Source organism: Carlito syrichta, unplaced genomic scaffold, assembly GCF_000164805.1.
Source record: "Carlito syrichta isolate Samal-C Ts95f unplaced genomic scaffold, Tarsius_syrichta-2.0.1 Scaffold303634, whole genome shotgun sequence".
NCBI lineage: Eukaryota > Metazoa > Chordata > Mammalia > Primates > Tarsiidae > Carlito > Carlito syrichta.
Window position 1 is genome coordinate 192,452 of NW_007247730.1, and position 22,446 is coordinate 214,897.

Below are 22,446 nucleotides of genomic sequence, written 5' to 3' on the forward strand. Positions count from 1 at the left end.
AGGCGGGTCTTGAACCCGCGGACTCAGGCAATCCACTCACCTCAGCCTCCCAAAGGCGCGAGATTATAGGCTGAGCCACCGAGCCCAGCTCCAACTATATTATTTTATAGTAAGAAAAGGGTCATTGCAACACATATCTCTTCATGGGTTAATATGGGTTCTCATATTGCCTCTGAATTCAATTTGGCACAATATCATAAGTCATGTAGCCTCTGGAAATTCCACTATACTCTCCAGAACACATGAGAGTGAAAAAAGCAAATAGCATCTTGGAATTCTTATGAAAATAATTTTGACCTTGTAGAACTCTAAAAGCATCTCTAGAGGGTCTCTGGACCACACTTTGAGAACCCTGGGTTTAGCTTTCATATGTCATATCTTTTTCTATGTTTTTACTTACGAGAATTTTACAAGTTCTGTTTTTGGTTTGCCTTTTTTATGTAAAATGAAAATGTGTTGTTATGTTTTTACCTGGGCTGTCTTACAAAGTTTTGCTTTGATTTTTAGCCTTTAGTTCCTAGCAATTAATTAGGTATAATCAATAAATTAGTGTAATCATTGATAAATGTTCATTTAAATCAACTGTCTTGCTATTTGATTCTATTTGTTCGGCATGTTCTGTTTGGTTTTTCTCTTTTTTCTTGCCCTTGCTTGGTTTGATTGAGGTTTTAGATAATTTCATTTTTCCAGTTGTATGACAAGTTATATATTCGTTTAGTTTGCTATAGATATTATATCGGTAGTAATATAGTATTACTATACTTATAGTATTAAAGGAGTATTGTTGTGTAGTAATATAGTATAAACTTTCCATTGTTCTTTACACTATTTTTAGCTACAATATTTCTTCTTCCCAAATAATATTAATTAATATTTCCTTTAGGTGTGCTGGTGATGAATTATTTCAGATTTTCTTTGGTTAAGTAGGTTTTGAAAACACACATGCACACATATACCCACAATTGCACACAAGTGTACATATATATGTTTGAGGTATAGACCTACCATTTGGATTACAGTATCTGCATTGTAAACATATTCCACTGTATTTTAGCTTTCCTGGCTTAGATTAACTCTTGGAAAGTTATATTATTCCCTTTTTGAGTTTTTTGTTTTTGTTGTTTGGCCATTATTTTTATCATCTTACTATTTGTGATTTCATGAATATTCACCCTGTTTGATTTCATTGTGCCTCTTGAGTCTGTGACTCATTGTCTTTATTTGATATTGAAAAGTTCTCAATATATATTACATGTTATGGCATTCAATAAAATATGTTAACAAATATTGTATAAATTAATATATGTTTGTAATGTAATATATAGAATATAATACATAATATTTATCCCATGATTACAGCATACATATCCTATAATTTTCTTAGACCCTCATATTTCTTATAATTCTCTTATATTTAATTTGTGTCTCCACATAATCACTCTGAATATCTTCTTGTGACTCAGAATGCAGTTTTCTGATCCTTCGGTTGTGTCTAATATAATGTTCAATCCAAGGATAAAACTTGTTTGCAGTTATTGTGGCTTTTTGGTTTTAGAATTTTTGTTTTTTATTTCTCATTCAGTGCACATTTTTTTTTTTTTTTTGAGTTGGAGTCTCACTCTGTCGCCCAGACTGGAGTGCAGTGGCCACTCCCGGCCACCGCAGCCTCGACCTGCTGGGCTCCAGCGATCCCTCCGCCTCAGCCTTCCGAGTAGCCGGAATTACAGGCGCGTGCTATCACGCCCGGCTGATTTTTTGATTTATTGTAGAGTTGAGGTCTCGCTGCCCAGGCGGGTCTCGAACCCGCGGGCTCAGGCAATCCACTCACCTCAGCCTCCCAAAGGTGCGGGATTACAGGCTGAGCCACCGAGCCCAGCTCAGTGCACATTTTTATTGTATCTAGTATCCAAGTATTTCATTTAACTTTTATTTTCTTTAACATGTTCAGCAAGGTACATTTATTTCTGTGTCTGATAAGTTTGTAATCTGGTAATCCTCTCTTTATTTTTTTGTCATATGATGTTACCAGGTTGTTTTTTTTTTTTTATTATTGTTCGGCAGACAGAGAATACTAAGAAAAAAATAACTGTAGGACCAATTTGAGACTGTATATTATTATTTCCCTCTAGAGGTCCATAGTTTTTACTGAGGACAATCTCTGTGTAGTTACATCCATGTATTGATATTGAGATTATTTAAAGTTGGGCTTTAGTCCTGCAGGAGTCATTCTACATTTGAATTGTCCTTAGTTTATTTTACTTTTTCCTCTTGGTTTCTTTATTTTATTTTATTTTAGAATAGGAATCTAGGATACAAGTGAGGATTAACTACATCAGTAGGCTGCATGCAGGTGAAGTTAGGGCTTCGAACTGGTCCCAACTCTCTCTGGTAATTATCAAGTCCCTTTGTGTTGTCACTTGCCTCCCACCTTGCTGTCTCCTTCCCTCCCTCCCCAGCAGTGCCCAGTGCCTAATGTGACTAATGTTCAAGGCCCACTTAAGAGTGAGAACAAGTGGTATTCAGTTCTTTGTTTCTGTGCTAGATCACTTAGTATTAGGGTCTCCAACTCCATTTAATTTGCTGCAAATTCCATGTTTTTGTTCTCCCTTATGACTGCATAATACTCCATAGTGTACATGTGCCACATTTTCGTTATCCAGTCCGTTTTCTATATTCTATATCTCTCCCTCTTGTTTCTGCTTTGTTTTGTTATTTCTGCTAACTCTTATTTACGGTATCTTATTGCAATGCATATTGCATGTCTTTTTTGTTTTGTCTATTGTCATCTTTTTATCTCTCCCTGGAACTTAAGCTTGTGATTGTTCTTGGATTTTGGAGGGAAGTTTTATCTCTGGAGTGGATTTTTCAGGGGCTGGGGACACAACAATCTACAATCGTTTATGCTACAATTCTGGTGAAGGTTTTTTGACCACTATTAGACTAAATCTGATCTGTGGACCTGTGAAAGGACCAGCTTGTGATTATTATTTTAAAGGGGAGAATTTTCCCTCCCTCTCTACTGAATATTGAGATATAAGATAAGTAATTTAAACTTATTTCCTCTGGTTGGGTATAGCTGATGGAGGTTCCAAGTTTATGTGGGATTGTCTTGTCCACTTTAGATTAATTTAGAGCTTCGTCTCCTTCAGCCTCAGACATTATAGCGATTGATCTTTATATTCATCAGCTTAACACATTTTTCTCACAATGAAACATGGCTTCACTGTTCTGCTTGCTTCTCTTTACCATGTCTGTTTAAATTTTGGGCTAAGAATTCTCTGCTTTCTTAACAGCTCATTTGGAAACACTTAAAAATGTAGTAACTATTTAAATTATTCTCAGAGGTAAAGATGATCAGGTTATCTGACCAGAAATTTCTGAAAGTAGACTTTTGCATTTTTGTGTAATGTTTAATATATACAATTAATACATGCTTGTTGTCTAAGCATTTTACCATAAAATGATAAAATCATAATTCATAAGTTCACCATCCAGGATATATAGCCAGTATATATAAGCTTTCTGGATTATTTTCTATTTCTTAAAAAGTCAGTACTGTAATTCACAAAATAATAAATTGTGAATATTTCTAGATGCCAGTAATTAAAACTTTTCTAGCTGGATTGATTTATCAGGTAAGACATACTTAAAAGCAAAGACTCTGTCTTGTATCATTTTTCTGTCTCCCAGATGACATAACAAAGTACTTAAATTAGTCAAACTAGTCTCTGAAGAATTTTATATCAAGGTAAAAATATTTTTTGACAAATAGATCTTCACACTTCTAGTAGATATGTGAAAAACATAATTGGTTTATATCTGTTAACAGATGAGATATTCTATTTCTATTATTTCAAGAAATTATAAAAAATACCACTATTAAGAAAATAACACTATAATAAACGTAGCAAACACCTAAATAGAAATTTAAAACTCTTTGAGCAACAAAAAACATAAAATAGTAAACAAAATTTCTTCATCTATGAAGAAGGCCTATCAGATGAAAAAAAGTTAATCAAAATAAGAAATTTTTTGAAGTGAACATTGTAACTATTCATCCTGTTTTGCCTGCATTTATAAATAAATATACTTAGGGGAGATTAATTAGAACAAAGTTTAAGTATATAGTTAGCTAAATTTTAATTAAATATTAGAGAAAATTTATTAGTACTTGTGATTATTTGAGAATACATAAACTAATGTGTTTTAGGCAAACATTTTTTATTCTAATATTAAAATTTTAGTGCTGCTTTTGAGATGTTGCTGCCAAAATTTTACCACTACTGAAATAGAACACCAATTTGAATTTTTAAAAAGTACAATGATCAAGTAAGCAACTGTTAGATTATATTAAGGTATTATAAAGTCATTTTATGGTGCATGAAAATCATCAACATGTGAATTGCTGGTTGGTAACATTCATTCTCGACCAACTTTTCTGCAGATAACTTACTAAGATGGGAAATAACTTTTGAAAGCTCACAAAAGCATTGTTAAATACAGCGGAAATTATATGAAAATATTCTGACTTCAAAATGTTAGACTACCTGTTGCTTTCTTCAGATTATTATATGTATTATGTTATATATGTATATATGATTACTATATATATGTTATCTGCCACTTGCTCTTCTGAGTTTTGTTACTTACAATGTCTTTTTTTATTTCAAAAGACATAAGACATTTGTTTTTGTTTAATATATTTTAGACAATATTAACTTCTCTTTAATAAAACATAATAATATATAATGAAATATTTATGCTTTTTCCAATCTTCCATTCCTCTCATAATTTTTGTTATTCACATCAAGATATTATATATCTTATGTCATATATATTACCCACTCTATATCCTAGAGTGGCATTAGCTCTGTCAGGAAAATGGGATCAGTACGACAACTGCCTCCTTCAGTCCTTCCGTCCTTCAATCCTTCCTTCCTTCAATCCTTCCTTCCTTCCTTCCTTCCTTCCTTCCTTCCTTCCTTCCTTCCTTCCTTCCTTCCTTCCTTCCGGAAAATGGGATCAGTATGACAACTGCCTCCTTCAATCCTTCCTTCCTTCCTTCAATCCTTCCTTCCTTCAATCCTTCCTTCCTTCCTTCCTTCCTTCCTTCCTTCCTTCCTTCCTTCCTTCCTTCCTCGGAAAATGGGATCAGTATGACAACTGCCTCCTTCAATCCTTCTTTTCTTCCTTCAATCCTTCCTTCCTTCCTTCAATCCTTCCTTCCTTCCTTCCTTCTGGAAAATGGGATAAGTACGACAACTGCCTCCTTCAATCCTTCCTTCCTTCCTTCCTTCCTTCCTTCAATCCTTCCTTCCTTCCTTCAATCCTTCCTTCCTTCCTTCAATCCTTCCTTCCTTCCTTCCTTCCTTCCTTCCTTCCTTCCTTCCTTCCTTCCTTCCACCACAATAAAAGCAGTTCATTAAGGATAGTTAACAGATGGAAAGAAAAAGTCAAACTCCAAATCCCGGTTACCAAGAAATTGCAACCGTTTATAGGTTGGCTGCTGGTGAAAATGCCTAGCCGTCAAGAACACTTCATACTAGTGGGGATGCTGTTTCCTGTCTTGCTTTGACTAGTGAGGTCCAAAGTGTGGCTAAGTGCCAAGGACCAGATCAGAACACGAGAAATTTCTGTCGCTTAAACTAAGAGGGCTCACGGCAGTCATCCCAGCACCTTGGGAGGCCGAGGCACGGTTGCTGGACCCCAGACGTTTGTGAGCAGCCTGGGAAACACATGGAGACCCTGTGCCTCCAAGGTATTACATTAGCTGGGTGTGGTGGGGGCAAGCCTGTAGTCCCAACTATGGGAGGCAGAAACGGTAGGACTGCCTAAGTCATGGAGGTGGAAGCGGTGGTGAGACGCTGACTCAGAAACAAAACAAAACAAAACAACAACAACAACAACAAAACAACTTATAAAGACTAAGGCCAAGGCAACGCAGGGGAGGCGGTCTGAAAACCATTCTGGGCTGGCTGGGAGGAATCAGACACAGATCAGAGTTGAATGCCGGAGTTGTGTTGAAGCCAGGTAGACGCCTTCCTCACACAGGTCTTTCATTTCTTGCTTATCTGTATTACATAGTTCACTAGTTTGTTTGTTTGTTTGTTTGTTTTGAGTTGGAGTCTCACTCTGTCACCCAGACTTCAGTGCAGTGGCACACTTCCGGCCACCGCAGCCTCGACCTGCTGGGCTCCTCCGATCCTTCCGCCTCAGCCTTCCAAGTAGCTGGAACTACAGGCGTGCGTTACCACGCCCGGCTAATTTTTGATTTATTGTAGAGATGCGGTCTGGCCAAGTTGCCTAGGCGGGTCTCGAACCCTCAGGCTCAGGCAATCCACTCGCCTCGGCCTCCCAAAGTGCTGGGATTACAGGCTGGGCCACCGAGCTCGGCCCACTACCTATTTTTAAATCTCATTTTTCAAAGATGATCTGATGGGTGCTATATTCTGTGAATTCTTTCACTTTTTCTTTTAAAGGTGTGGGGTACAAATGAAAATACCTGGAAGTTGCCTTTATACCTGAATGATCATATAGCTGTAAATTCTATTTTTAGGTCACAGTTTCACTTGGTTCTTCCAATCATTGCATATATTGTATTGGGTATTGCTGCGGTAGACCTTGAAGCTAACTATTTTTCTCTTCCCATCACTGAGTTCTGCTTAGATACCCAAATAGTATTTATTTTGAACTTAATTAGTAACTTAACCGAGAACATTTTATTTCCAGTACATTCATTAAAGTTTTTTTTGGAAAGTAAAGTTCATTTTTGAACTTTTCATTTTTGGAAAAAATTTTCATTTTTGGAAAATTTTGGTTTTTATATAGTTGAAAACTTTTTTGGTTTTGTTCGATTTTTCAGTAATAGATTATATTTTGGCTGTATTTGTCTTTCTCTCAAGTCTATTGTTTAATTGGCTTCATCTGTATCCTTTCTTTTTCCTTCTGCTTCTTCACATTTGATTCTCATTGTAATTATCTTTTTGTGTGTGTGAAAAGTTCAATTTTTTGCTTTTTGTTCGGCATATTGTTGCTTATAAATTATTAGCTATGTCATCCTATTATTTTTTTCCCATTTATTTACCTACTTCTCTTGTTTTGATATCCTTGAACTCTTGCTATAATAATTAAAAAAAATTCTTCCGTAGCCCAAACATTTTAAACATAATTTATTCTTTCTTGAGTTATGTTTTCTTCAGAATATAATTCTTATTGTACTAAAAGTTTATTGAGAAGCAAATATTCCAAAACTTAGCAGTTTAAAACAACAAACATTTGTTACATTACATTTCTGTGTGTCAGAAATCTGGGAATGGCTTAACTAGGTGGTTCTGGCTCAGGGTCTCTTGTGAGGTTGCAGTTTGTAGCTCAGAGGGAACAAAATATCTACTTCCAAGCTCACTCACATGGCTTTTGGCAGACCTCAGTGTCACATATATTTTAGATGATTTCCTTTTCTTTTTTTCTTTAGGCTGATATTTATGTTATATAATCAACATTTGCTTTTCTCAAATGTACCTTCTTCCTCACTGCTATAGTAAGGTCAGTGTTTGAGAGACCAGACTGAATCATTTTTTAAAAAAGCATTCTGCTGAAATTTTAACAATCTTTCATCTAAAAATTTAAAAGTTATGCCTTTTTTTCTATGGGCAGTATTCTTCCATGTTGGCAATAGAACACACCCTTTTGATGGAGTACAGTATCCTGTTTTCCCACATTTGAATAGTTCAATGATCATTTTTTAAAATTGATGTTATATTCAGTATTAAATGCAGAATAAGTTATTTTAGTGCTTGCTCTGAGTTTTTTCAAAGATAGTGTTTGCAATATTATGCAAGAAGTACAGTCTCATTTTAAAAAATTAAAAAGAGATACATATAGTGTAAGCAGTGAAACTTCATCTGTCTCCTCACCCCTACTCTCTCTCTCTCTCTCTCTCATTTTGTGTGAGTGACCATTGTTAACAATTGTTTATGAAGCGTTCCAGACCTCAATCTATGCAATACAATTATAGATGTGTAGATTTAGGTTAAGATTCATGTGTAGATTTAGATTTTGATGTACTCAAATAGCTAAAACCCTATTATGCAATTCAGGTTTTACCTACAGTAATGTTCCATTTCAGTACTGCTTTATATTGAAGATTATGCATATTCATTTTAGATATGGTTTTTAATTTATTTGACTATTATTTTATTGGCGAACATTTAACTTGTATCTATTCCTTTGCACCTAAATAATACAGCAAAGAACATCTCTATATTTTAGTTTCTATTTGTGTATCACTATATAGTGGCTCATAGAAGTAGAAATGCTGGGTTTAATAATCCTCATTAGTCTGAAGCTTCAGTCATGGTTATTCCACCAGATTAGAATCTTTAACAGATGGAATAGGCTAATAATACCTTCTGTGTATATTGATTGGAAATGATGGTGTCTTTTGAAACTATGATGTTAGTTGATGACCTTTATTTAATTCTAGCCTAACAGGTCACATACCGATAGTTGCTCCTAACATATACAGACCTAAGGTGGAAGCATGTGTGGCATGTTTAAAGAACAACAAGAAGGACATGTTTGAATGAATGGAGGGTAGGGCACAGTAGCAGAGGATGAGTGTGAAGAGATGATGACAAGTAGATTACATAGGGTTTTGAAGGCCATTTTCAAGACTTTGGAGAACATTCTCTCCACTTAAAAACATCTAGAAAGTAGTCTACACTTATTTTCTCTACTTCCACTTACTGTGATTTTCATCCTGATTACTCTGTTCATATCTCTAGCAAAAGTCTTCAGCCTAAATGGTACCATCTTCTCATTCCTTTGCCAACGGTGCCTGATACAGTTGACTGTATATAATTTAGTGTACATAAAAGTGCCTTTCTTAATTGTAAATTATGTAATATTTTATTTTTATTCCTGCCCCATTCTTCATTGCATAATTGTTTGCTTGTTTCTCTTTTCCTCTCCCAATAGTTATCTTGCTTTATCTACTATTTCCTTTGCCAAATTCTGTACCTTCTTCATTGTGTAACCTAATGATTCATTCTTGATTCTCTTTTTGGGTGACCCCTGTAAGTTTCACAAATGCATTCCCCACTTCAAAGGTTTCATTGAAATTTCTCTTTCAGATTAGCTCTAGTAAAATTAAAGGCAATGTACATTTATAAAAATCAAGCCTATAAAAGTAGATTCCTTAAGACAATTAAATATTTGATCAGAAATTTCATTTTATATACATACTAATCTGTATTAATTGGTATTTCCTTTTGCCTGGGCTGTCCGCTTCAGCGGGGTAATTGATGTTCATCAGATATAATCATAAAACATAATAAACTCCAATTTATTTTCTATTTCAGGAGACTTTATATTGTAGCCAGTATATATTGCTATAATATTTAATGTACTACTCCTAATCCCTTGAAATTTGTAATATATGATTGGTCTCTTATTTTAACTCAAATGTTTCAAAGGGCAGAACAATTCACTTGCTAATAACAGTGGATAACAACTTTCTCTAAGTCATAATTTCCATTTTACATTACAGGAAGATAGTGGTACAATAATTTTAGATACAAAATTAAAAATTTAAATTACTGCCTGAATTTGAATTTCAGGCCTTCTTTTCCTTTTTGAGTTCCTATTCATTGTCCTACTTCTCTGTGATATTACATAATTTATTTCTCATTATAAGAAATTTTTACTTTTTTACACAAAGTCATATTTTTATGGGAAATAATCATCTATAACAATAAGCTGTTTTACTTGACTCAAACTATTAAAGATATTGCAATTTTGAAAAAATATTTTTGACATGTATATTTGAAATATTTTTACAACACCTGCATGATCCTATTACATTATATGACCTTCTAAAGTATGATACAGAATGAAATTTTTTGTGAGATCTTGATATTACTTTATTCTTTTATTTCTTCATCTCAATACAAGCAGACTATCTGCTCTATCTTTTGGTAAATCAATACATAATCTAAATAACAAATCTTGCATTAAATGCACTAAATTCCTCTGGGATAAATTTGTTACATATATTTTATATATCAAGTTTTCTAAGTAATACTACTTATTTTTAATGATTAACTATTTCAATTTATTATCAAATAACTTATTTTGGTAAAGGAAATAAATCTTCATATTTATTTCAACATTTGATGAGAAAAATGTTTTGTGGTATTTTTGACAAGACAATCAGAAAAAGGTACAATTGCCCAAATTTCTTCTCAATGGGTCCTATGTGTACCGTCCTTACTGAAGACATTCTATTTATCAGTGCTTACTTGAGAACTGAAACTTTATTTTCAGTTTCTAGAATTGCTTATTTCAACTACCAGAGTAGTACGCTCAGAAAACATACCAAGTACCATATCTAAAGATCACTTTCTAGATTTTTAGTATCTCCCATGAAGCTTTTGCAGACTTCTTCAGCATTTATTTCTAATACCAACTCCCCATGGCTTATTTAAATAACCACAGTTTTTTCTTTATAATCACCAAAGTATAGTTTCTAAGCCTCCTGTAATATTTTTTAGCTAATATCATATGGATTTTAAGTTTTCCTGATCAAAAAGTAGATGACTTGTAACATTACTGATATACCTGAAGAATATGCTAATAGGTCATTGGTTCTGATTTGCTTGTATCTGTCTCATTTGGGAATCTAAGATAGATATTCCAGTTGTAGGAAAATGGCATTCTCATGTTACGGATGCATCCTTAAGCAAGGGTTTGAAATTCAAAGACTCTGGAGTGAGATGAAAACTATTTTTTGTTTGTTTGTTTGAAGTCTTTCTGTCTCTCCCTTGTTCCATATTTATTTGAATATAAAACTTTCACTGCCCAATGTATGCTAGTATTTTATTCCATTTTCAATTGATAGATAATTATGTCTCTCAAAAATATATCCCACAGATAACAATATAAATAACAACATATTTTACAAGATAAGTTTATCGGGAATTTGGACTGAGTCCTCACTTTTAGTTAAAGATGTTGGGAAATACAAAGATACAGTTTTTTAGAGAAAAATTGAAATTCTTCTTTGGAGTCTGGAATAATGTATGATTCAAGTGATCTTATAAAATTTTTCTTTCAGGTGGGTTAGAATCCTTAAAAAATCTTCAGCAACTAATTGTGAACCATAATCAGCTAATTAGTACAAAAGGTCTTTGTGATACTCCTGCCCTTATATATCTGGATTGCTCGCATAATCATCTGACGGATGTTGAGGGCATTGAAAATTGTGGTTTGCTCCAAATATTGAAATTACAAGGAAATTATCTAAGTGAGGTAACTGCTTTGAATTAGTTAGTTTCTTTGATTAGTACAACATTTTTATTTGATAGATGTATCAATCACACGTTTAAGAGGAAATTGTGAATAATTTTTCTTTGTCCTTTTTTACTAATCAATTGTTTTTGATTGCCAATTTAATTTTAAATTTTATCCTTTTTATTTATTTAAGAAATGTTCAGCACAGTTACAATATTTTATAAATAAATTTAATTTAACATCAATTTTTCATAATAAAAATATACTAAATTATAACTTTTTAGTTATATCTCAGTATATAAGTGCGACCAAATGTATCTATTATGAAATTCTTTTTTTTTTTAGAAAACAGGATTTATTGGAAAGGGAGGGGACTTGAAGTGGTTGCCTTCTATCATGAAATTCTAATTACATTTCTTCATGAAGTATCTTTTATAAAGAATATTAAAAATTATAAAGTTAATAGGAATTTTATTCATACTAAAATATTGTATTATATTTTGATTTATGATATTCAGTTTACCAGAATCTGTCTGTTGTTAGTTTTGATATTTTTTAATTTGGTTAAATGACAAAATGTTTTGCTTATTATCAACTAATAAACCAAATTTAAACACAGCTTCCATCCTTGAAGAATCATGTTCTACTAAGAGAATTACACCTGGACGATAACAGCATTTCAACTGTGGAAGCATTTTCTTCATATTGGCTGCCTTTATTACAAAATCTTTCTCTCTCTCAAAATAGGTAAACACATACTTTTCTTAAGCAATAAATGCAGTGACTGTTTAAAATGAAATTGTGATGTTCATAAACAACTAGAAAAGTTGGATTTCTCCAGTAATTCAATGATAGTGCATACAAAATTAGTACATAAATTATATACATATAACTTTATAGAATTTAAAAAATTAAAGGGAATTAATAGCATGCCCCAGAATTTTAGTAGAATTTTAATTGTCTATTTATCATCCTCATTTTGTTTCTTCTCAAAGATGTACCTGTAGAAATCTCTCAGGGCAGATTTGTTTATATTTGTAAAGAATATAGTCCTTGGAAAATGCAAGAGGTAGTTAATTTATTTCAGAAGGATGTCTCATTCTCTCAAATGGTACTTATTAAGTCCTGAAAGAATAATTTTTAATCTGCTCTCAACTTGCATGTCCTTCTGTAACTGTTAAGATGAATTTAAATTTGATTTCCCTAAGGATATAAAGTAACACTTAAAAAAATACCTTAACATTAAATTGAAATGGGTACCTACCTCAGAAGATCATTTGAGAACACCAAACATCTGGATCTTTGCTGAAAATGTCTGTCTAAAGCAAAACAGAATCACAATATGTGTATTTCTTCTCTGCTTAATATTTCATTGAGACCTATTCACTCTAATATGATTAATTTCCTCATCAAAGGCACATGGAGTAGGGGAAAGGAACCACCTTTAATAAGAAATTGCTCCTTTGAGTCATACAGTGCTCACAAAACACATGAACAAGGACAACCTAATTTATATATAAATATATATACCTTTTTCCCCCAAAACATATAAAATCATCTCTTAATCTCTGCTGCAATAGCATGTATGCATTAAATGTTTTAACTTCCACCTATTATACTTTGACGGTTGAAAACTAAATTTGTGTTAAAAAATCCTCTCAAATTGTTTTAATCAGATCTAAAATATGAAAGTTGATTTGGGTTTAAAAAGATATTTGTTCCCAGAAAGAGCATCATCAAATACCACTGTATTATTTGTGCCATCTACCAGCCTATTAGACATTTTCAGATTATTTTCAGGTAAGAAATGTAGTTTCAAAGTTAAATACTCAGATATGTTTTGAGCATAAACCACTCAGGAATTGATGTATCTAACATTTTATAGAGGTGGATCTCAAATCACATTAATGAGCATAAAATATTTAAGATGATTTTTAAATATGTAAATCAAGAACAGCTTTTGAAAAATAATGTCTAATATTTTGTACCCCTTAAATTATCAAATAAATATGGTATTTCTCAAAATTAAAATTAATAATGACTGATAGACTTTTTCCTCTATCAATATGATATGACTTATACATATTGATTTTATAAAATGGGAATAATATAAATTAGAGCATTGATATTTTTAGAATTGATAATGCTAATTGACATGATTAATCCAAATGATCCCTATTTCAAATTTTGTTTGCCTAGTCTTAAGACATTTGAATATGATGGGTTTGCTATTTTGAGGGTGCAGCAATCAGTAACATATGTACTTACTCAAAGAACATTTTGGGGTACAATAAATTAATCTTTTAAACTCATTTTTGTAAAAAAAAATACAATTATTACATAATATATGTTACTTTGAAATTTTTGATAATACTATCACTTGCATACAACTTTTTCTTCTGGGTCTCTGAGAGCTCTTTTTACATGCAACCTTTGAATATTTTTGATAGGATGAAGGGAGAAGCCCTAAGGATGCCAGGGAAATGTGATTGATAGAAATGGATTTATAGAATAGTAAGATAATTTCCTAATAATCATAGTGTAAAAGTAATCTTTGAGCTTAGGAAGGCTATCTTACAATAAACTTGCTATCATTAACTGCAAATTATTCATTTTACATTATGTTCTCACATGTGCATCGACTCAGAATCATACTGGGTTTGAGAAAACTCAGAGTCAGCAGATCTCAGCATATTGAGCCTACAATTTATCAGTCAATGCTGAGCAACTCTCTTCTCACTCAGCCTCAGTTTTTACAAAATTTAAAAGGGTATTTGAATGATGATCCAAGAGAAAAATGTATATAAATATATTTTACAAAGGAATACGAATTTTATAAATGTGATATTTGAATTTGTGGTTGGTATGACTTTTACATTGTATATATATTTTCTTTTAATATTTTGATAAATATTTTCATCACAAGGAAGAAATTATGTGTCCATATGCTTTCCCCCCCCAACAAATGGAATACATATAAAGAATGATACTTAGTACATATTGTTTGAAATACTTCTTTCATCCTGACTTCTGTTTTAAATTTTCATTAGGACATGTGACTGTTTTAAGTTTGACTCAGCGGAGTTCTAACTGGAAGATTCTCTGACTTTATAAGCCTTCTTACCAGTGAGACTCTAAGTAGGAGCAGAAAGTGGAAACTATTACCCATTGGCTGTTCATAGTACAAATCTTTTACTTTTGTCGTCTTTGAAATTTATATCTTTTTAATGCCCAGGGCTAATGTGACAAGGTCAAATGGTATTAGGTTTTCACTAATGTCCTTTGTCTTTCTGGTTTGAATTTTCTTGGAAAAATTATACAGAGAATGTCAGTGAAAGGAAAAGTTCTAGAGGTTTAATAAAAAATCTACTATTAGGTTTCTACCATCCTAATGAATAGTCATAAAGTTGAATGAGTAGTCAGCTTTCTTGATTAAAATTCCAAAGAAAAAGAGCATGTTTAAACTGTGCAGTTATCTGAAAAGATAAATGTCAATACTACAGAAATATTTGGTCAAAGCAGATATTTCTTTACTTGAATTGATTTTTGCAAAGGAGATTTATATTGATTTTTAATTATAAAACTTTATTAGTTATTTTCATTTGAAGTCTTCATATAACACATATGCTACTGTATAACTTATTGGCTAAAAACGTGATATTCTAAAGAAAACTATATTCTGAAGGATTTAATATATCATTAGCTGTTAATCTTTCAAAATTTTTCAATATAAGGGCAAAAATTTGGTATAAATATACTAAATGTATAGTACAAAAGTAATTTTTCTGTTAATAAATACATTTATTAAAATGTATTTTTAATTGAACAATTTAAATTTATTACTTGCAACAATTATTTAGAACATATTTGAGTAGGAAATGCCATAAAATTAAGATTAAACCCACCAATTATGTACAAAGTTTTAAGTTCCTCTCTCTCTCCCCCTTCCTATTTCTTCCCTTTCCTCCCCTCCCCCTCCCATTCCCCTCTTCCCTCTCTTCCCTTCTTCCCCTTTCTTTTCCTTCCTTTCTTCCTTCTTTTCTCTTCCTCAATATCCATGTGACATTCCCACTTTTACTATTATAGACTGTATGTACAAATAATACAATTTATGTATAAATGTAATGACATACATATCTTACATTTCCTCTCATTACCTTGGATATTTTTCACCCTGGAGACTTTCTAAGAAAAGATATTATATAGATTTAATATGAATAGGAATATTGTTCTTAATGGGCAGTATTTCAAGGCATCTTCTCCCTACCTCATTATTTAGTTTGATATTTCATCAGCAGTTTTTCTTCTTTCTCTCTGCTAATGCAGAACAGGACAGTAGAAAAGAGGAGTTGCCGGGCTCGGTGGCTCAGCCTGTAATCCCGCGCCTTTGGGAGGCTGAGGTGAGTGGATTGCCTGAGCCTGCGGGTTCGAGACCCGCCTGGGCAGCGAGACCTCATCTCTACAATAAATCAAAAAATCAACTGGGCGTGGTAGCACATGCCTGTACTTCCGGCTACTCGGAAGGCTGAGGTGGAAGGATCGCGGGAGCCCAGCAGGTCAAGGCTGTGGTGACCGGGAGCGGCCGCTGCACTCCAGTCTGGGCGACAGAGTGAGACTCCAACTCAAAAAAAAAAAAAAAAAGAAAAGAAAAGAGGAGTTACAGTGAGTACCAGGATTAGACTTGTGCCAGACCTCATAAGGCTCACAGTGTCCATAAGGCTTCCAGTCAGTGTCACTCTGAAGGGAGGCCCAAACTTAACCTGTGTGATGACCTCTTATCTAACTAATCCTGAATTGTATGCCACATCTTTAAGAGAGATAAAAATAAAATTTAAAAAAGAATATTAGATTAATACCCCCCATCTATTGCAGGGAGTTATTTCTATTGCAGTAGAAATAAAGAGGTACAAAATTCTGGTAGGACAACTGGAGGGAGAGTATTAAAAAAGCAAGAAAGCACCCGGGCTCGGTGGCTCAGCATGTAATCCCACGCCTTTGGGAGGCTGAGGTGAGTGGATTGCCTGAGCCCGTGGGTTCGAGACCCGTCTGAGCAGTGAGACCCCATCTCTACAATAAATCAAAAAATCATCCGGGCGTGGTAGCGCATGCCCGTAATTCCGGCTACTCGGAAGGCTGAGGCGGAAGGATAGCCGGAGCCCAGCAGGTCGAGGTTGTGGTGGCCGGGAGCAGCCACTGCACTCCAGTCTAGGCAGCAGAGTGAGACTCCAACTCAAAAATAAATAAACAAACAAACAAACAAACAAACAAACAAATAAATAAATAAATAAAAAAGCAAGAAAGCTAAAGCAGTGGAAATTAATGCATATCTTTTAAAAAAGTAACAGAGATACTCATTTAGCAAAAGCACATTTTGAACAGTTATGGAATTTCAATGTTTATAGACAGATTAATTCAGAAGACTTTTCTAATTGTGATTTCTATATTTTATGCAAATAAATTTTTGTCTTATTTAAATATTCAGAAGAGCTGACTTAATTTTAATTTCCAAATAACTGCAGTAATGTGATATTATGTTACAGAGTAAGTATAGACTTAGTTGGAAATACAAATCAACCTAGAGTTAATTTTTTCTTCATAGCTTTTGTTTGCAATTATGTGTATATTTTGAATATTGCTTATGTTTTTGCTTAAACATAGGTTCTTAATGACAGTTAAAACTTAGAAATGATAAAAACTTTTAAAAGAGGAATGTTGATTATTGTTAGATTTAATATGCCTAATTAATGGATATTAATTTTAAGTGTCAGCATATTTTTGCCAAATTTAAGTCAATTCTATTGAGGTACTTTATTTTATATTGTTATGTTTTATGAGATAATTTTAAATATATTGTGCATATTTCAAACTTAAAATTAAGCCCACGCTAATTTTGGATACTTACAGTACTTATAATACTGTCAATCTAGTAAACAAATATTTTTTAAATTTAAAAATAAAACGAATGACTCTAATCAGTTCTCCTGTTGAAAAGTGAAAGTAAGTGAAATTTTATGTTTGTATTTTAAGGGTTTAGGCTACTGTGTTTCAATCAGGGAGAAAAAAGTTGATAAGTTATCTGTAAATTTGGCTAAATACAAAGACAAAACAAAATCATAAGAATTAAGAAACTTATTTTTATTTAAATAGCAAATACTCATCAAAGTTCATGATACTTGTGATTGAAATTGGCAATTTTTTAAAAGATGAATAGGAATCTTCCATTATAAATACTTAAAGTCATATAATTGCATTTTTATAAGCACTGTTATTAAATGTTATAATTTTTTTGTACAATTATAATTCTCCATATAATTGCGTACAAGTCAACTACAATTATATAATTGTATTATGTGAATGTATTGTTTTGTAGTTACAGTAACATTAAGAACAATATGATTAAAAGTTTTTATGAATTATATGTTTTTATTTTCAGTTTGACAAAAATTGTACCACTTTTTCATTTTGTTTCTTTGGAAAAACTAGATGTCAGCAACAATTGTCTTTCTGGTAAGTTTAGAATAATGCAAATACCTATATATATTTAAAAAAATAGAATTTTGAGTTTCTGTGTCAAATATGGTAAGGAGTTGTTTTAAATACATGGGTTAATGATATTTACTAATAATACATTCGTAAAATAAAGCATGCTAAAATAGCTTAATTAAAACTTTCTTTCCGCTTAAAAAATATTACTACTTCCATGTCTATCTGAAGGTGAGGCAAAGTAACAATAACATTTTAATTTAAAAGTCATGTACCATTTACCTATGAAATGAATAGACTAATGAAGATGAGTGAACAAACTTGTCTAACTTATAGTTTCCTTGCAGACATAGAGTAGTCACCCATTAAAAGTTTATTAAATAATTATGAATTTAATGGACTAATTCCTCCTTCCCCTCAAAATTCCTGCTCCCAGTTATTCCACTCCTAGAAGCAACCACCTTTCGTTGTTTAATGTTCATATAACATTCTCACATTTTATTTAGACTAGTAGTTTTTTTCCTGATGTGTAATTTATTGTATGAATATATCACAATTCGTTTATCCACTCCCATGTTGAACAATAATTTGATTGTTTTCAGTTTGGGGCTTATGAATGGAAATTTCCTATGGAAATACTTATACAAATCTTTTTGTGGACTTAAATTTTCAATTCTCTTGGGTAAAAGTTTACGTCAGAGGGTAATTGCTAGATAATAGAGTAGATATGCTTAACTTTAAAATAAACTGACAAAACTATTTCCCAAAGTAGTTGTGACATTTTTCACTTCCACCAGGAATGTATGATAGTTTTCAATTGCTGTATGTCGGAAATTGTTTAGTATCTTACTGAGTTATCTTACTGTGGTTTTATTTTGCATTGCCCTGATGAAGAAAGACGTTAAACTACTTTATAAGTGTTTATTGATGATGCCTGTACTTTCTTTTAAAAAAATTATTATTTTAAAGATGTGGGGTACAATTCAGGATTAGTTATACAAATGTTCATTATGCAGGTACCCTTGCTGATGAGGTATGTCCCCCTCTCCCCAAGCAGATTCCCACTACTGCCTGTCTGTACTTTCTTTGGTTGTGTCTATTCAAGGGTTTCACCATTTAAAAAAATGATTATTTTCCTTTTTCTTAATTGATTTATAGAGTTTTTTTCATATATTCTGGGTGTAATTCTTTGGTATATGTTTTGTAGCTTTTTTTCTCGGCCTCTATTTTACCTATTAATTTTCTGAATGGTATATTTAGATAAGCAGATACTTTTAATTTTAATGAAGTGTGACTTATATAGTTATTTCTCTATGTGTCCTTTTAAAAATAATAAATGTTTTTCCCCTCCAGATTGAAAAGGTAACTTCCTATGCTTTCTTCTGGAAGCTTTGTACTTTTTGCTATTATTATTAGACCTGTGATCCATCTCAAGTTAATTATTAGGTATGGTGTGAAGTAGGGGTTGAGTTCATTTTTAATGTAGATACCTAGTTGTTCCAGCAATACTTGTTGAATAAACTGTTTTCATCATTGAATTATGTTGCTGTATTTGTCAAAGAATTGCTTTGCCCTTATTTTTGGGGGGGATGTGTTTCAATTAACTACTTTTCTCTTAATATTCATATTTTCCAATTTCTTTGTGTCTTGTAAATTTTAGCTATGTATTTAACATTACAGATAGTACGCTTTATAGTCTAGATGTTGTTGTCTTTATTTAAAGAATGATTTGAGTTCCTTGGTGTGTATTCTCCGAAGGGGAATTGCTAGGTCATATGGAAGATCAATTTTTAGATCATTTAGAAATTGCCAAACTCTTTTCCAAAGAGATTTTACTAATTTTCAGTCCTACCACCAGTGTGGACGTATTCCCTTTTCGCCACATCCTCTCCAGCATCAGTTGTTTTTTTGAATGCAAGATTTATTGAGAGGACCGAAAAGCTCCCACAGTGGGAGGGGCCCTAAAGGGGTTGCCCAATTGTTAAATTTTATTCTGAGAAGCAGTTAAATTACTGACGGATAATTTTGTTTTTGATAGGTCAAATTTCATTTTCTTTTAGGACATCATTTTAGTTTTCTTTCTTTTTTTAATTATTATTTTTTATTATAAAGATGTGAGGTACAATTCAGAGTTAGGTATACAAACATTGATTATGCAGGTACACTTGTTGATGAGGTATGCCCCTCCCTCCCCTAGCAGTTTCCCTCAACTGCCAACCCCAACTCAGTGCATCCTTCTACCCCTCAAGAATAGTTTTCATGTCTAATGCAGTCTTTCTGGAGTTTAGGTGAATCTTTGAGATGCTCAATTAGGTGTCATGCTGGCTGGACTGCAACTCCAATATCTTTCACTGCTGCATGAACTTTAAAATCAGTTTTCAGTTCTTACCACTACAGCAAATGATTTCTGCTAGGTTTTGCGAATTTTGTCCTGCCTGTGTAACACCTAGCACTTCTCCAAGGTAAATCCTTCTCCCTGCTCCCTTTCCAACATACACATATACATCTTTTTTTTTTTTCTTTTTAGCACTTTCCCCCCACAAATTCCAGCCTGCAGTTCTTTTTGTTTTTTGTTTTTTTAGGATGTAGGGTATGATTCAGGATAAGTGGCCATCATACAGGTGAAGTTTGTGCCTCACATTGATCCTCACTCACCTGGTTTGAGATCAAGTACCATTATTGATGATATGTGCTCCCCCCACCCCCCTTCCCCTGTCAGTGTCCTGTTACTGCCAATTCCTTCCATATAGTATTATGATAAATGTTCAGGATCCACTTACGAGTGAGAACACTCATTTCTTTGTTTCTGTGATGATCACTGAGTATGATAGATTCTAAATCCATCCAAGTTGCTGCAAAGTCCATAATTTTGTCCCTCTTTATGGCTATATAATAATCTATCATGTATATATACCCTGAGTTCTTAACTAGTTCACTTTCAGTGAGCAGCATGGTTGGTTTCATGTTTTTGCTATTGTGAATAGTGCTGCAATGAATATGCATGCATAGGAATCGTCTTGTAGAATAATTTGAGTTCCTCGGTGTGTATTCCCAGAAGGGGGATTGCTGGGTCATATGGAAGATCAATTTTTAGATCATTTAGAAATTGCCAAACTCTTTTCCAAAGAGATTTTACTAATTTTCAGTCCTACTACCAGTGTAGAATTATGCCCTTTTCGCCACATCCTCTCCAGCATCATTTGTTATTTAAATTATTAATGATGGCCATCCTGATTGGAGTTAGGTGGTATCTCAATGTAGTTTTGATTTGCATTTCTTTGATGATTAATGAGGCTGAGCATTTTTTCATGTATCTGTTGGCTGCTTGTATGCCTTCTTTTGAGAAGTGTCTATTCATACATTTGCCCACTTTTTTAGTCAGACTGTTTGTTTTTTTCCTTTTAGAACATTTGAGTTTCTGTAGATCCTAGACGTTAGACCTTTGTCAGATATACAGTTGACATATATTTTTTCCCCATTTTGTGGGCTGTCTTCCTTGCTCTCTTTATAGTTTCTTTTACTTTGCAGAAGCTTTTCAGTTTAATGAGGTCCCAATTGTCCTATCTCTTATAGCATGTGCTTTTGGGGTTTTGTTCAGGAATTGGTTGCCTATTTCAATGTCTGTTAGGGTGTCTCCTGCGTTTTCTAAGATTCTTATAGTTTGAGGTTTTATATTTAAGTCTTTGATCCATTTAGAATTAATTTTTGTGTATGATGATAGGTAAGTTCCAGTCTTCTGCATTTGGTCAGTCAGTTTTCCCAGAACCATTTACTGAATAGGTTCTCCTCTCCCTAGTGGTTGTTGGTGGAGGTTTTATCGAACATGAGTTTGTTGAGAAATTGAGGTTTTGTTTTTAGAATATCTAACCTGTTCCATTGGTCTATATGCCTGTTCTTTTACCAATACCAGGTTTTTGATTATTGTAGCCTTATAATAAAGTTTAGAGTCTGGAAGTGTGATACCTCCTGCTTTTTGTTTGTTTGCTTGTTTTTAGTTTTTCTTTTTTTATTATTATAAAGATGTGGGGTACAATTCGGGGTTAGGTATACAGACATTGATTATGCAGGTACCCTTGTTGAGGAGGTATGCCCCTCCCTCTCCTAGCAGTTTCCCTCAATTGCCAGTCCCACCCCACCACCCCGCTGACAGTTTCTGCTGCTGACTGCTTTCTTATAGTATTATAATTGTTCAAGGTCTGCTTATGAGTGAGGACATATGGTGCTCTGTTTTTTGTTTCTGTGAGAGATCACTGAGTATGATAGACTAAATCCATCCAAGTTACTGCAAAGTCCATATGTTTGCCCTTCTTTATGGCTGCATAATATTCCATTGTGTATATGTACCACATTTTTTTAATCCAGTCCAGCTTCAATGCGCAACATGGTTGGTTCCATGTTTTTGATATTGTGAATAGAGCTGCACAAACATACGTGTGCAGGTATCTTTTTTGTAGAGTGATCCGAGTTCCTCCAGGTATATTCCCAATAGGGGAATTGCTGGATCATATGGAAGGTCAATTTCTAGTTCTATTAGAAATCTCCACACTGTCTTCCAGAGAGGTTGCACTAGTTTGCATTCCCACCAACAGTGGAGAAGCCTTCCCTTTTCTCTGCATCCTCTCCAGCATCTGTTGTTGTTTGTTTTATTAATGATGGCCATTCTTACTGGGGTTA

The 22,446-nt window shown here is 33.3% G+C and overlaps 1 protein-coding gene across 1 annotated transcript in view; it reads left to right on the forward strand.

Annotated features, from left to right (window-relative positions):
- LRRIQ1 (leucine rich repeats and IQ motif containing 1) overlaps positions 1 to 22,446 on the forward strand; it is a gene marked incomplete at its 3' end in the record, with an annotated part of 138,349 nt that overhangs the window by 48,563 nt on the left and 67,340 nt on the right. Inside the window, exons 10-12 of the mRNA XM_008058806.1 lie at positions 11,114 to 11,307; positions 11,909 to 12,036; positions 17,723 to 17,796. Of these exons, the coding sequence (XP_008056997.1) occupies positions 11,114 to 11,307; positions 11,909 to 12,036; positions 17,723 to 17,796 (396 nt within the window). The remainder of the gene's footprint in view (positions 1 to 11,113; positions 11,308 to 11,908; positions 12,037 to 17,722; positions 17,797 to 22,446) is intronic.